Source organism: Molothrus aeneus, chromosome 6 (assembly GCF_037042795.1).
Source record: "Molothrus aeneus isolate 106 chromosome 6, BPBGC_Maene_1.0, whole genome shotgun sequence".
Lineage (NCBI taxonomy): Eukaryota > Metazoa > Chordata > Aves > Passeriformes > Icteridae > Molothrus > Molothrus aeneus.
The window spans coordinates 33,256,694-33,271,115 of NC_089651.1; the positions used below are offsets into that span (position 1 = coordinate 33,256,694).

The 14,422-nt window shown below is 38.1% G+C and overlaps 1 protein-coding gene across 1 annotated transcript in view; it reads left to right on the plus strand.

Annotated features, from left to right (window-relative positions):
* Positions 1–2,622: 2,622 nt before the first annotated feature.
* Positions 2,623–14,422, plus strand: part of DPH6 (diphthamine biosynthesis 6) — a 184,241-nt gene continuing 172,441 nt past the window's right edge. Inside the window, exons 1-3 of the mRNA XM_066552064.1 lie at positions 2,623–2,753; positions 7,141–7,235; positions 9,539–9,732. Of these exons, the coding sequence (XP_066408161.1) occupies positions 2,731–2,753; positions 7,141–7,235; positions 9,539–9,732 (312 nt within the window). The 5' untranslated portion in view covers positions 2,623–2,730. The remainder of the gene's footprint in view (positions 2,754–7,140; positions 7,236–9,538; positions 9,733–14,422) is intronic.

Genomic DNA, 14,422 nt, shown 5'->3' on the forward strand with positions numbered 1-14,422 from the left:
TGTATTTAACTTCTGCTTTAAACAAGTCTGACTTGTGAGTAGAAATTTGGTCTTTTTAGAAGCTGTAAAACTGAATGCAATAGAACCATTCCCCCAAAGCCCAGCTATATTGTATCAACAATAGATTAATAATAACAGACCTTTTTGAAAATGCAAGACTTCAGAATTACTCTTTACAAATCTTCTAACAATGCCCAATGCCTAGAAAAGATTTTTACAAGTCTTTGTGTATTTGTTCTAAAGCTGTCTGATTACAGCTACAGATTATATGGCCTCTCCATTTTACAAAGCAGTAGAATAATTTATGTACATGATTTTTACTTTCCATGTATCATTGTTAAGCATTGCAAATAAGCATATTCTAAGAGTTCACAACTACTAGCCAAATTATTCTTTTTTGTGATAATAAATAAGTATATATGTATCATTCAAAACCAGAAAATATAGAGATGATGTATCACAAAATTACCTTCCTCTTTTTTTATTTTCTGGGCAATAAATCAAATAACTTTGTTCTGCCCTTTTTACAGTTCCTCAGAGATCTGTTATTTTCTACTAGTTCATGTACTAGTTCATGCAGTATTGTTTCTTTCATTTTAGTAATCTCTGCTAAAAATCTCTCTTCTAGTTCAGAACAGGTCTCCATTACCTTCGTGAGCCAAAAAAGAGAAGTCCCAAACCCTAAAAAAATTCCTGTGGTTTCATCAGAATTTCACAACCTCCTTTAATCACCTAGGATGTTCTGAAGAACAGAGAAGGCTTTCAAGGATTTACATATGATGCCATCATCAATAAACTAGTAGGAAACTCAAACGCCCTGTAAGCAATTCCAAGGCAAGTCAAATATTCAGTTTCATAATGCCAGCCTGTGGTGGCCAAAGCATGAACTGAAGATTTGTATTTTTAAAATGTATGCTTTTTGCAATTATTCCAACACAGAAAAATCTATTTTATGTTTACTACATCTTCACAACTACTTAGCAAATAAGTTTTATACCAATTGTCATTCCTTAACTTCTCAAAAGTGTATTTAGGAAGGCATCATCACCTTCATATCTGCCCATAGTTATTCACTCCTGTTTTACAGTGATTTACTGTATAAATCGTGTCCTGACTAAAATCATCTAAAAAAAAAGAAAGTGGCTTTTCAAGCTGTTTCATGAGCTGTACATAATATATATATACATACATATATATATATACTTGTTTCACTATGCATTTATTTTGGAACATTTATCACTATAACAAAGTGGTTTTTTTAGAATGCTTTCTTCCATCGTATCTCTTCCTGGGAACTTCATACTCAGCAGCCTATGTGCAAGGAACTAATGCAAAGCCTGAGTGGTACAGATTGTTAATATAGCATTGTATAATATCACATTACAGGGGACTGGGAAGTTAGCCCTCCCAGTGCATAAAGCATTTATCCCAGCCTGGAGGGACAAAGCCTTGTGTGATATTTGCACCACAGGGACCATGAGCTGGCACTCCTGGTCACTGCAGGTGGCAGGCTGGGAATGCAGGGAGCCCCGAGGCTCACCCTGAGGCATTCTGCTGGTCCCGCTGACCCTGCACACCAGGCTCCAGCCAGCGTGGGAAACCAAGCACACACCGGCGGCTTCTTGCCCCATTTTAGTCTCACAGGCCCTAGGAACCAAAGCCTGGAGAGTGGCGGGCCCTTGGACTGCTGCTTGAAACCCTGCCACAATACCAACAGCAATGCCTTTATCTGCTGATACAGGACTTCTAAAGTTAGTCTGGCAATAAAGTTTCTTCGAGAGAACTAGCCCACATGTTTCTTCTGTGACATGGGGGAAATAAACTTGTGTGTCAGGTGTCGAAAGACTGGGCACCTGGGCAAGCTTGTGACTTAGCTTGCAAACCTACAGGGGTGTCTGTCATGTGTGCCATGGCAGGATTGGTCAGAAAATTGGCCCAGAACAGGGATCAGATGAGGAGATCCGATTTTCGCTCTGCAGCAGCTGAAACCGAGGATGCAGAGGGACATTTTGTGCTCGCGTGCGAGCGGAGAGCAGCTAAGCAGCCTGGTCAGCTCTGCTGTTCCAACCTCTCCGCTGCCGCAACCACTGGTCCGCTGCGACTTGTAAAGCCCAGCAGCAGCTCCTGCCCTCCCAGCGGGCTTCCCTACCCCGGGCCGCGGTGGACTGGCGACTATGCCCTACAGTCCCTCCGCCAGGCACCTCAAGGGGAGGGGGTGGCCTCCCTCGGTTGGCCCTGCTCCCTAGGCAGCAGTCACTTGGAGCAGGTCCGCGGTTCTTCGCTGAAGGACAGAAGGCAAGAGACGGGCTCAGGGAAGCAGCAGGAGGGCGATGCCCTTAAACAGGCGGCCCGGGCCTGCCAGCGCGGCCGCCCTGCCCTCCATAGGCGCCCGGCGCTCTGCCTCCGCGGCCGCTCCCTCCTCCCGCCCGTCCCCGGGCCGCGTCCGGGCCGCGCCGTCCCGGCCGGCGCGCAGCCCCGTGGCGGAGGCAGCGCACCTCCCCGGGCACGGGCGCCGGCCGCTCGCCGAGCCTCGGTTTGTGCAGGCAGTCTGCCGGCCTGCCCCGGGAGGAGGGCCCGGTAGGGGAGGCGGCCAAGCGGTAGCGGTAGCAACGGAGGAGCCGGCAGCGTGCGCAGCCCAGGGTGGCTGTGCGACCGGGCTCCTTCCCCGCTGCGCTTGGCGGCTGTCGCCCACCTCCCTGACAGTGTTACCGCCCCCGGCCTGCGAGCAACATGAGGGTAGTGGCTTTGGTCAGGTAACGCGCTGACGGAGCGCCTATGTGAGCGAGCGAGGGGCGTCTCGCAGGCGGAGAAAGGGCGCCGGGAGAAGCCCTGCCTGCCCGGGGGTCGCGCTCCACCCAGCGCCACCCGGGAGACCCGCCCGGCCCTTTCCGCTCGGCCTTCCCGCCCATGCGTTTCCTAGTGCTTCCCTTGCCCTGGCCTGGCTGCGTGTTCCCAGCCGGCTGCCGGCTCTGCCTGTGGCCCCTGCAGTGGCCGCCTGCGAGTGCTGCCGCGGGCCGGTCCCTGCCTGCGCGTAGGGTGAGACTGGGAAGGATTCTCGTGTTACGGCAGAATTCAGGAATAACTGGTCTATTTTTAAAACTAAACGAGCAAAACCCAAACAAATAAACCACCCCTCAACCAACCAACCAACACAGCCGCAGTCCCCCAGCCAAAACCAGACCTACAGTTATCTGCCCCAGTCGCTTGCTCTCCGGTATCCCGGGCTCTTCGTCTGCAGCGAGGCGAGAGCCGGAGCCGCCCGGGCCGCCGGCAGCGCCTTCGCCGGGGGCGCAGAGCGTGGGCCGCATGTCCTGCTCTAAAAAAGAGGGTTCTGCTCATTTGCAGTTCAATATCCGTGTGCTTTTGCCTTCCAAGTATCTTAAGCTCTTTCAGGATAGATTTCCTAAACTCTTAGCGGTAGATTTTTGTAATGTGTCTTTTTTCGAGAGATTAAATTTTGCCAGTTTTAAAATGATGAACTAGCTCGTTTCAATCTTTGGAGTTGGATACAGCCGTGTCTGTCAAGGGTTGCATCTTCCCCCCCCCCCCCCCCCCCCCCCCGGCGTTTTTTGTAGGTTTGTTAGTTTCTGCAATTCTTGTAATTTTTTTTTTTTTAAATTAACATTTTCTAATAAGGATACACGTGCTTTTCTTGAAGAAACAATAGTTAAAAAAGAACTAGCTAAGAAGCTTCTAAGTGGAAAAGAATTGTGCAGATGTGAGCTGTGTATTTTTATTTTTGGGTGCAGTAGCTATTTACATAAGCCAAAACATTTAATGTATTAAATTCTTCAGGGAATATCTAATATCAAACCTTGTTGAAACTGAGATTTGGCCACAACAACTGCAAATAATTCCAAACCTCATGCAAGGAGAAAATACAGGAAATGTTGTCTGTTTTTCTAGATTTGCTGAAATATGGTGTAGGGAAAATCAGCTTCAATTTTTTTTTATTTTATAGATAAGACTTTTTCTTTCAGGATTATTTACTTTGATATTCTCAAAGCAGAGGAATGTGTTAAAAGGCAGGATCGAATAAAATCCTATAAACAGGTTTCTAACACAATTGCTATTTTAATGGTCTATTTTACAAGGACGGATTTAGTTTCAGTAATAGTTTTAAGAAGAGTTTTAAAGAGACATCAAAGTGTATGAAGTCTTTGTAACAGAGCTAGCCAAAGATCAGAGGGGAAAAAAAGTATTTGAAAAGTGCTTCTTACTTTTGCAAAGGTCAGGATTATGTATGAAATTACTTTAACCTGTTTTTTTTTCCTTGTAGAATGTTGATAGTCTTGTTTTAAGGTGGTAATTATGGGGTAAACCCTGCGTTTTGTTTTGTGCTAAATCATAGACATTTTAAAGCCAGTCTTCAACCTGGAATATGATGTTTTTCAACTCTTTAAAATTCTTCTAGAATTTTCTGAACTGTAAGTGGTTATACTTGTCTATAGAAAGGAATTTTCTTGGAAGTCTTATATAGGTTCGTATCCTCACAGTTACCCAGATTTTTTTTTCTTCTGGTATTTTGTTTATAAGCCTGCCTGTTAACATACTTGCAGAACCCTGACTGACCTCACTTTGGAGCTTTCTACAGAAAGGCCTGTGGTTTTTTTTCTGTGCTGGGAATTGAGAGAGGTCCCCAGGATATCTCAGTACTTGTCTTCATCTCCCTTCTGTGGACTGTTCTGAGTCCACCTTCCTCCCATGGGCATGGGCTGGCTGGTTTCATTGGTCTTAACCATATTGTGTTTTACATTTAGTTTGGAAGGTCTTGTGGGTGCACCATGTAGTTTGTTTCTTGATACTGGTAGTTTTTAGGGCTATGGTAAATAATACCGAGAATAAATAACAGGACAGTAGCATGTGATTCAGTAAGCCCAGATTTCCACCTACTAACTGGTGGTCCAATGTAAGCAATATGGATATCAATATGCATCTTAAAATTTCTTTATGTGTACGTATATACACATAAATTAATTGGAAGGATGAATATATTTATTCTGGTGACATTTTAATTTTTGATTTCAATTTTTTAAAATATTAAAAACTGTAAACAGCATAGGCAATTATCTATTGTCATACAATTATTTTTCTGAAGTGCTGTTTGTAGTTGAAATCAGAACCAGTGGGAGACTTTTATTTTTCAGCATAAAGTCATTCAGAAGGAAAAGAGTCTTTGTCTCATTATTCTGTTAAGCCTGGAAGTTCAAATTACGAAGTGAATACTGTCGACATTTTCAAGCTATCAAGAACAGTGTCCAAAAGTAATGAATGTATGATTTCAATTTTTTTTTGTGTCTGCATATAGGTTAGAAGAAAGTTGCTGGTATGCATTAGAAGAATGTTAAGTAGAGATGGACCCTCCAAGTAGGATTCTATCATATTTATATTTACTTTTTAGCCCTGAAACAGAAGCAACTGCTTTATGAAAATCTGTTAAATACAAAAGGATGCCATGTTTTACACTATTTCTACTTCAGGTTTCATTTACACAACAAGTTCAAGACAGCATACAGAATTTTTGCATGGATAAAAGCTGAGATTGAGGGGAATAGCTAAAGGGTTTCATTCCTCTAGGACACTTTCAAGCTTTTGGGCAGAGGGCTAGATAAAAGGGAGAGCTTAAAGCTGGAAATTCTGAAGAAGTTTGTTTCAAAATCACAGAATCATTTAGTTTGGAAAAGACCTCCAAGATTATCAAGTCCAACATTTGACTGATCACCACTTGTCAATTAGGCCATAGCACCAAGTGCTATGTCCAGTCATTTCTTGAACATTTCCAGGGGTGATAGCTGCACCACCTCCCTGGGCAGCCCATTCAAATGCTTGACAACTCTTCCCATGGAGAAATTTTTCCTGATGTCCAACGTGGACCTCCCTTGGTGCAGCTTGAGGCCATTTCCTCTTATTCTTCACTTTTTTTCTGGTTGAAGAGGTCAGGCCCCACCTTGCTCCAACTCCTTTTCAGGAACAAATAGTAATAGTGTGACCACAAGGAACACAACAGTGTATTGTAGCAAGGGCTGCTTGTACTGTATGTTCTCCTGTGCAAGTCTCAGTGATTCTAAAACAAAATGCAGTTTTACAGAGCTTGTATAGATCTCTGTTGTAGTTCCTGCCATGGTTTTTGTGCCTTGGCATTTAAAGAAGCTGCATAGAATCTCCACCTGCAGTTGTAGTTTGAAGGCCAGAAGTCTGAACATGGATCTTTTAAGCAGTGTGTATTCTAGAGCACTTTTATTGTAGATTGTAATGTTTCTTTTCTATTGATTAAAATCCATAGAGATACTTTTTCAGTTACATCAAGAGAACAGAATTCTTTCCTCACTGATAACAGAAAAGGTTCCTGTAGATCTTGAATGAATGTCAAAATTTATTGTATCCTCTGTGTTGGAGAATTATCTATTGGCCTCAAACAAGAGTATGATTATATTTGCTTTTATATTTTTTTACTAGCATTAATAGTTTTTATTTGCAGTGAAATGCAGTAAAAAATTCATATGTTCTATTCAGTGTCAACTGAAACTACTGCCTGTAATAATTAAAGTTTTTGAGAATGGCAAATATGTTCAAAATGTTGAAGGTTTGGGCAACATATCCCATGAAGGAGAAATGTTATTCCTGATATAAAGGATCAATGAAGTTGGAGAAGACCTCTAAGGTATTGAGTCCAACCATTAACCTAACACTGCCAAGTCCACCACTAAAATGTGTCCCTAGGCATCACGTCTACATGACAGACCTAATTTAAAAGGATTACTAATGCTGTCAACTCACTGGAGCAGATTTTGGGGTTTTGATCCAAATTAACGAGTAATGAGTAAATACTAATTCATCTCTGGAATAAAGGACATTCTTTGAGGAGATTCCAGTGGCAGTGGCTCTTCTTCATGTAACCTCTCAGATTACTAGTAAGATACAAAACTCTTTATGTGCTTTATGGTTACTGCATTTAGGCATATGTAGTTAATGTATGGTGAAATCATTCTTTTCCTACTGTTACTATTCTACAGCTCTTCATATTTCACAACTTTATAAGCAGCTCTGATAATACTTGTTTTTGAACAGTTAGTTAAAAGTTATAAGAGGCTAAAACTTTTATCTGTGCTTTTAATTGCCACAATTTTCTTCTCCTTACAGTGGTGGGAAGGACAGTTGTTACAATATGATGCAGTGTGTTGCTGCTGGGCATCAGATTGTTGCTCTTGCCAATTTAAGACCTGCTGAAAATACAGGTATGAAAGCCACATTTCTTACAAGAATTTTTTTAAAATCAGATTAGAAACAACAGAATCACAACCATGCCTGAATTAAGTTCCCGTATGTGTTTTGTCTGGTTTTGCATATTGAAGGCCAATACAGAAACTTGAAAGAGTTTTTCATATTGAAGGCCAATACAGAAACTTGAAAGAGGTATAAAAAAGATGTTATGGAGATGTATTAAGTGTATTTTTCCTTAAGTGAAAAAAAGCCCACAAGAAGAAAAGATCAATTAGAAAAAGGCTTACACAATTTGAAAATGAGAATATTGATATCCTGGTAGTAAACAAAGGGGTTGTGTGAGGTCAGTAGCACAAATGCTGAAAGCTGATAGATGATGTCATCAACCAAAACTAGCACTGTACTTCTAGAAATGTTCTAAACTGTTGCTAAACTAAATGCTGTAAACCATTCCAGCTGCCAAAAATGTGCCATTGTGCTGCTGCTCATCCATTTTTATCTTTGTGTGTCTTTCTCCATTATTCTAACCCAGTATCTGTGAACTACATTGAGACTGCATTGAGGAACTGATGTGGGTTCAAATTGACCTCGATACATGTATTTTTCCTGATTTTTTTCCTTTTAGAGTAGAAAGTTTTTTTGATCAGTTCCTCATGGGCTACAGTTTATTTCTATGACAAATGATGGGAGAAACTCAGGTAGTCAGTGTGAGCTGAGAGGATGAGCTAAGTATTTGTATATTGGACTATAGCACAAATTGAAGTGAGACTGGAAAAGCAAGTGAGCTGTTTCCAGTTGGTAGGGGAGAATGCTAAAGTATGTTAACTAGGTTCACTGTTCAACATATGTTAAGCAATTAAGTATGGTATTTGGTAACTGTACAGTAGGAGGGTACACAGAAAGGGAAGGAAAAAGGGAGCTGCCATCGCAAATGAGTCACGGGCAGAACTGGCAAATGCTAGGAGAGTGTAGGAAAAACTTATTTTCTGGGTAGCTAGGACATAATAATCTCGAATCTTGTTGAAATATGTTGTCTTCAAACTAATTTATCCTCATCAGAAATGTAGAATATTATCATTAAAATCATAAAATGCTCTCTTTAAGTGTGTAGTTGGAAATTTTATAGAAAGTTAATTGAGGTGCTTCAGGCAATAGTGGATTCTATGCCATTCTTTTTATTTTATCTTGTACCACTGTTGCCTGGAGAGTCTCAAATAATAAAGAAACTGTGTATTCTAAGCAGAATATCACTTAAAGACTTTGTCATGTTCATGTATGTTGAAACCACTGAATTTTCCCTTAAATCTACTCTGCTGGTCTAGGTTGGTTAGTTGTGATTAGGGGGTTGGATTTGCCTGTTTTGTGCAGAACCGTATCTGTTGTGTGGCATCAAAGGTGACTGACCTAATTCTTACATCACAAATTAGTCATCTTGGTCAGTTACAGACCTTCTTCTTTGTAAGATGTGCTACACAGGTATACAGCAGAAATGCTTGATGTCTCTATGTAAATTCAGAGTTACAAATTATCATTAAAATAGTGAACTTTGTTAGCTTGTAATAAAGTGGAGATTTCACCAATAATGTTATATTACTTTATCAATCTCTTAGAGATATTATCTGAAAAAATGATGTATAAATGATCTATTGTATAGTTTGAGATGTAATTCTAATTCATGATACCTGCATTTTAGCTGCTTTTTCCTTATCTGATGGCTACAAATTGCTTGTAAGAAAATTTGGTTAATTTTTTTCTCATGGTTAAGGAAATAAGCTTTTTGCTTATTAAACAGTGTCAAAACTTTGTAGTGGTCTGCTTTTATTTGACCTAAGCAGAGATAGTCTCCTTTTGTGATGACCATGATAACAATTTTAACAGTAAAGTTTTTTGTACATTTTGACAACCTTGTTCAAGTTGCTTGTTCTGAATATTGCAATGCATTACAAATTTCTTGATCTGAGTATGTTGAAATACATCTGAGTTTGTGCCTCTGACCTGTCTTCCTATTAAAATTACCATGTGAATGGAAGCAGAATTGAAATGATAGGAGATTTTTTGGATGAAGCAGGAAGAAGGAAAGGCACCACAATTTGCAAATAGGCAGCATGTTTGTGACAGATGTCTTCCTCTCCATACGTCTGTTGGGTGGAGAAATCTATTTTTTTTCTTTCCATGTTTATAGTGGTGTTGTCACCAAACATCTGTTTGTGAACTGAAAAATATTAACATTTAGATTTTCTCAGTACTTTGTAGTATTGTGATTATCTGTAATTGTTGCAACAATGTACCTGATATGGTTGGTTTTTAATCGTGGCAGGGCAGACTGATGAATTGGACAGCTATATGTATCAGACAGTAGGACACCATGCCATTGACCTATATGCTGATGCATTGGATTTGCCACTCTATCGTGGTTTTATAAAAGGTACCAGTGTGAATACTGGAAGAGTATATACTGCATGCCAGGAAGATGAGGTTGAAGACCTTTACCAGCTTATGAAACTTGTTAAGGTATGCTGATTGAAAACAATTATATAGTTGGGGATAATTATATTGCTTAATTCATTTATGAATTTAAGTAAATGATCCACTTAGGTTTTTAAGGAAAACTGTAAGAAAAAAATGGAAGACTTTTACAGGTTTTATTTCTATTCCTTTCTTCTTCCTTGGTCTGTAAATATATGGTATAACTATATTCCTTTTCCCCCAATGTAAATCACACTTCTTAATCCTCGTTTCAAGCCAAAACCTTTTTCCTATTTAATGAAAAGACCTGTAACAGGAGCTTCACATGTACAACAAAAAACATAATTGTGACAATCATCTATAAATAGAATATTTAGCTTATTTTTCACTTGTAATAATGTATCAGTTTATTGCTGTAATGAGAGATCTTTTAGATTTTGTGCATTTATCAGTGTGTGGGAAGTAATGTCTAGACATTTCCATTTGAGTACACTTATGATGTGTAAACCAGAATCTGTTATTTGTTTGTATGTTGCATGTCACTCTCCAAATATTACAGAATATTTCACAATGATAGTTTTGATTCTGGTAGCCCTGTGATTATATTCTAATATATGACACAGTAGCAATAACATATATCAATCCTTTTTAGCTATAAAATGAATTAAAGAGAGACAATGAACCACTTTCTAAACTACTTAAAATTTATTCTCTGGTTTTTTCAAAATCTTTCATATAGTACTTTATTTCTACCAATACTAAATCAGACCTCATTGAAAAAAGCAGAAAACCTCATGTTGACTGTAGAGGTTTTCTACAGTGTTTGAGTGAACATACTGTGTCCATTCCAGGTAATTGTGTTGATTACTGCAGTGTGCAGTACTAAAACCAATACGCTGTTCAAAAAATCATAACTGCTATTTTAAAGAAAGTAAATATGTGATTTTATTGATCAAACTGGTATAGACTATTAATGAAACTTCAGATAAAGGTGTTTGTAATCTTCATGTCAGGTATTGAACATTTTCTATCTCGTTCGCCTTCATTAAAATGATAATTGAGATTCATGAACCTAAATACTTCAGGCTTTATTCTGTATTCAGTTAAAAAAATCAAATTGCAGATAAGACCTAAGAATGTGGTTTGAATGCAGAGTACTTCCTGACCCATCTTGGAGTCAAATGTTGCATCTTGTAAACATTTTTGGCAAGGAAATTATCTTCTTCTAATGTAAAATCAATATCATAGACCTGTGTTGGAGTTTGAGACTACAGAGCAGGAAAATAGTTCATGTAGGCAGTACAGCCTCTAGTTGTTCTGGGCAGGCTTAGGTTGGATATTAGGAAACATTTCTTTACTGAAAAGGGTATCTAGCATTGAACCAGGCTACTTGGGGAAGTGGTTGAGTCACTGTCTCTGGAGGGATTTAAAAGTTGTGTGGACTGGGTGCCTAGAGACATGGTTTAGTGGTGGACTTGGCAGTGTTAGGTTAATGGTTAGACTCAATGATTTCAAGGGCATTTTGCAACCTAAATGATTCTATGATTATGCTCTAGAGTGCTTCACAGAGGTTTTAAATGGAATGTGCATATCCTGCAATACAGGAATCAAAAGAAATATGATACAGCAGTTTTAAATTATTTTTGAACCGCGGTAGTATTAGAAATTAGAAGGACTGATATCTACTGTCTCTTAAAGCTGCATGCTAACAGCTTTCTGCTGCTGGGTAAGGTAATAAATTACTGATCAATTTAATTAAAAATGGGCAAATTAGTGGCAATTAAGATGATACTTCCTCTACACTTCTTGCTGTCTTTGGAGGAATGGATCCCTGACATAAATTAATGCTAGTGTTAAATCTTGACAATTTCTGCTTTGGAAGTTTGTACATGATAATTATAACTATAGCTGAAAGAGATGTTATCATGTTGTCTGGAACTAAATAACTATTTATTTCCTGTATAGAAATATTAAGCCCACTATATGATATCTTCAAGTTATAAATATTAACGATATACTGCCTTTATGTTAGACTTTGTATAATGATGTCTTTACAGTAAAACCTAGCTATGGAATTCTGATACAAAAGTTTCAGTAAGTGTCTTGCATATTTTGATGAATAATTGCAAAATTATGTGGAGAAATAAACTACTGCAACTGTGGTATTTTAGTTCTAAGAAGACTACTAACTTTTTTTCTGTGTTAGCAATAACTTTGAAATCTTTCTGGTTTTGTTTTTTCACATTTTTTAATAACTGCTGTTTTGTAGCTTTACTATTTAATTCTTACTCACTGAGGATTTTGCTTTAGGAGTTTTTTTTCCCAGATGTTAATAGTTTTAAACAGAGAAGTCAGTTTGCATTCTCTTGAAGGGAGGGGATGAAATCTGTGGAAGCCTTGTCAAAACCATCTTTGAGTGACTGTAATTTTAAAACACTGGTCAAATAACATAGCTCTTTTTTTCAGTAAATGGTTTGGGGCCAGGACTAGAGGAAAGGTGTGTCTAAATCAAAATCACAGAGTGTACCTTACGTTTCCATTGGCAAAGAATACTTCTGTTGCAAGTACTTATGTAGTAAAAAGTTAAAACACTTCAAAAAAACTGTATGAATTTGGAAGTATACAATGTTTTTAAAAACAGTGCCATGAGAACAAGATTTCTAAAGAATTAAATATTCCCTCACAGTTCTGTGAAACCCAGGACAACAGTCCTGTTCTGGTTCATGTGACTCAGTGAGTGATACTGACTGTCATTGACTGTAAACCTATTAATTTTATTGTCACAAACCCAAGTGATTGATAGGTATAAAGGCAATTTATATCTATTTTTTAGTTGCCTAATGCCACGTTTTAGATTTTGTATTCAGTACATATTGTGAAACATATCTGAGTACTTGTATGATGTCTAAATATATCTTACTATGCAGTCTTCACCTGATAGTAGAATATTTACTTCATGAGACGTGTAAGTCTTGAACTCTAAAGAATAATTTATTCTCCTCTCAATGCTGAATAGGGATTACTGATATCCTTCTTTGTCCATGTTTGTTACTGTCTGTATTGGAGATTTTCCTAGCCAAGCCTGTAAGCACTAGAGTTTTTTAGTTACCTTAATTATCTTTTAGGAGTTTTATAATGGCACTGTCTTTGAAATGTGGTAAGTAACTGTATTTCTTTTCCTCTAGTGGCAGGAAAGACTGGAGCATGAGGGCATTTTTGTGAAACTTTCATGCAACATTTCAATTTAGGCAATATTTAACTGTTTTGTCCCCTTTTCAATGTAATTATGGTCTTGTTCAAGTAATACAGTGTTGTTTCATGCAAGCACATACACAAGTGATATTAGATGGGTTGAGTGTTGGATTGTTTTCTGTATCTCATGGAACTATGGCTTAACTTTTGTTTAGGGCAAAGGTTGTAGCAGCTTCCAGACTAAACAGACCAATGCAAGATACTTTATTTTCAGTAGACAATTCTGTCCTCTTACAAATTCTTTGCCTTATCTACTCCATAAGTCTTTGCCTTTGTTTGGTAAGTTTCCATTGTTAAAGTAATTTGTAGAATTCTTGAACTAGGTAAAAATGTCTTTCTTCTAGCTCTGCTTTTTCAAATTTTTGATGACATGCTTAATTGCTTTTTTTAATTAGTATTTTAATTAGTATTTTAAAAATAGATATTTTTGTATTTTTTATATTTATCCATGTATATTATAAATCATGCAAATGGATTTTTAGTGGATTTTCAGTTTCAACATGTTATTTCTGTCAGAGTCTTTTTGTTGTGCTCTTTGTGGATTTAGAACCCTCAAACTTTCAAAAAATATGGAGTTCACTTGAAATAAATTTATATATTGGCTCTCAGGACTTAAGCAATAATAATTATGAAATCATCCATTGATCATCAGCTGAAAAATAAATATTAATGTTGGATATATATGACGTATGAAACATTTGAATAATAGCAGCCTTTGGTTGTGGCGCTGTTTCATTTCATCAGTGATGTGGAACAGAAGGAAAGGAGATTTATTTTCTAAAATATGGTTGCATTTTGGAACAGTGATGTTACAACAGTCAGTCACTAAGAATGAATAACATTTTTTAGTTACAGAAATAAAGAGCTTAATGATACAATGTGACTCCTGTATTTAATAATTACTCCTGTATTTAATAATTTTTAAGAACAGACTCATGATTTTTTTAAATGGTCCAAATCTGATGTTTAGTGAAGACAGAAAGTGTTCCTGTCTGAGTTAAAATTGCAATAGCAATGCCATTTTAGATGTTACTTAAGATATTTCATCTCAGACAAAGTACTTGAGCTCTGTGGGTTCAGATGGAATAGAAGTAACTTAGGTCCTGTCAGTATTCAGTGAAACTCCCAGAGATTTCTTCAGGAAAGAGTTCTTCAAGGTTTGAGATGAATGGATGAATGAAAATATAACATTATTTTGTGGCCTTCGATTAGGGATTAATTCAATCATGGAACCCAAAACTTTCAGTTCCTTGATATTGCTGATAGTCTTCCATGCTAAGGAAATGATCTTTCTTTTACCCTTCTCCAGAATTCAGCTTCTGTGGCCAATGGGTGAAATGAGTTCTCAGAGTCAGTGTGATTGCTGACTTTCTGTGACTTTTCTACAAAGATTTAGGTGATCCTACCAGGAAAAATACATGAATAAATGTAATGTAGTATTCTGTCACAGCATTGCTTCTTTGTCTTCTGTTCCAAGACACAT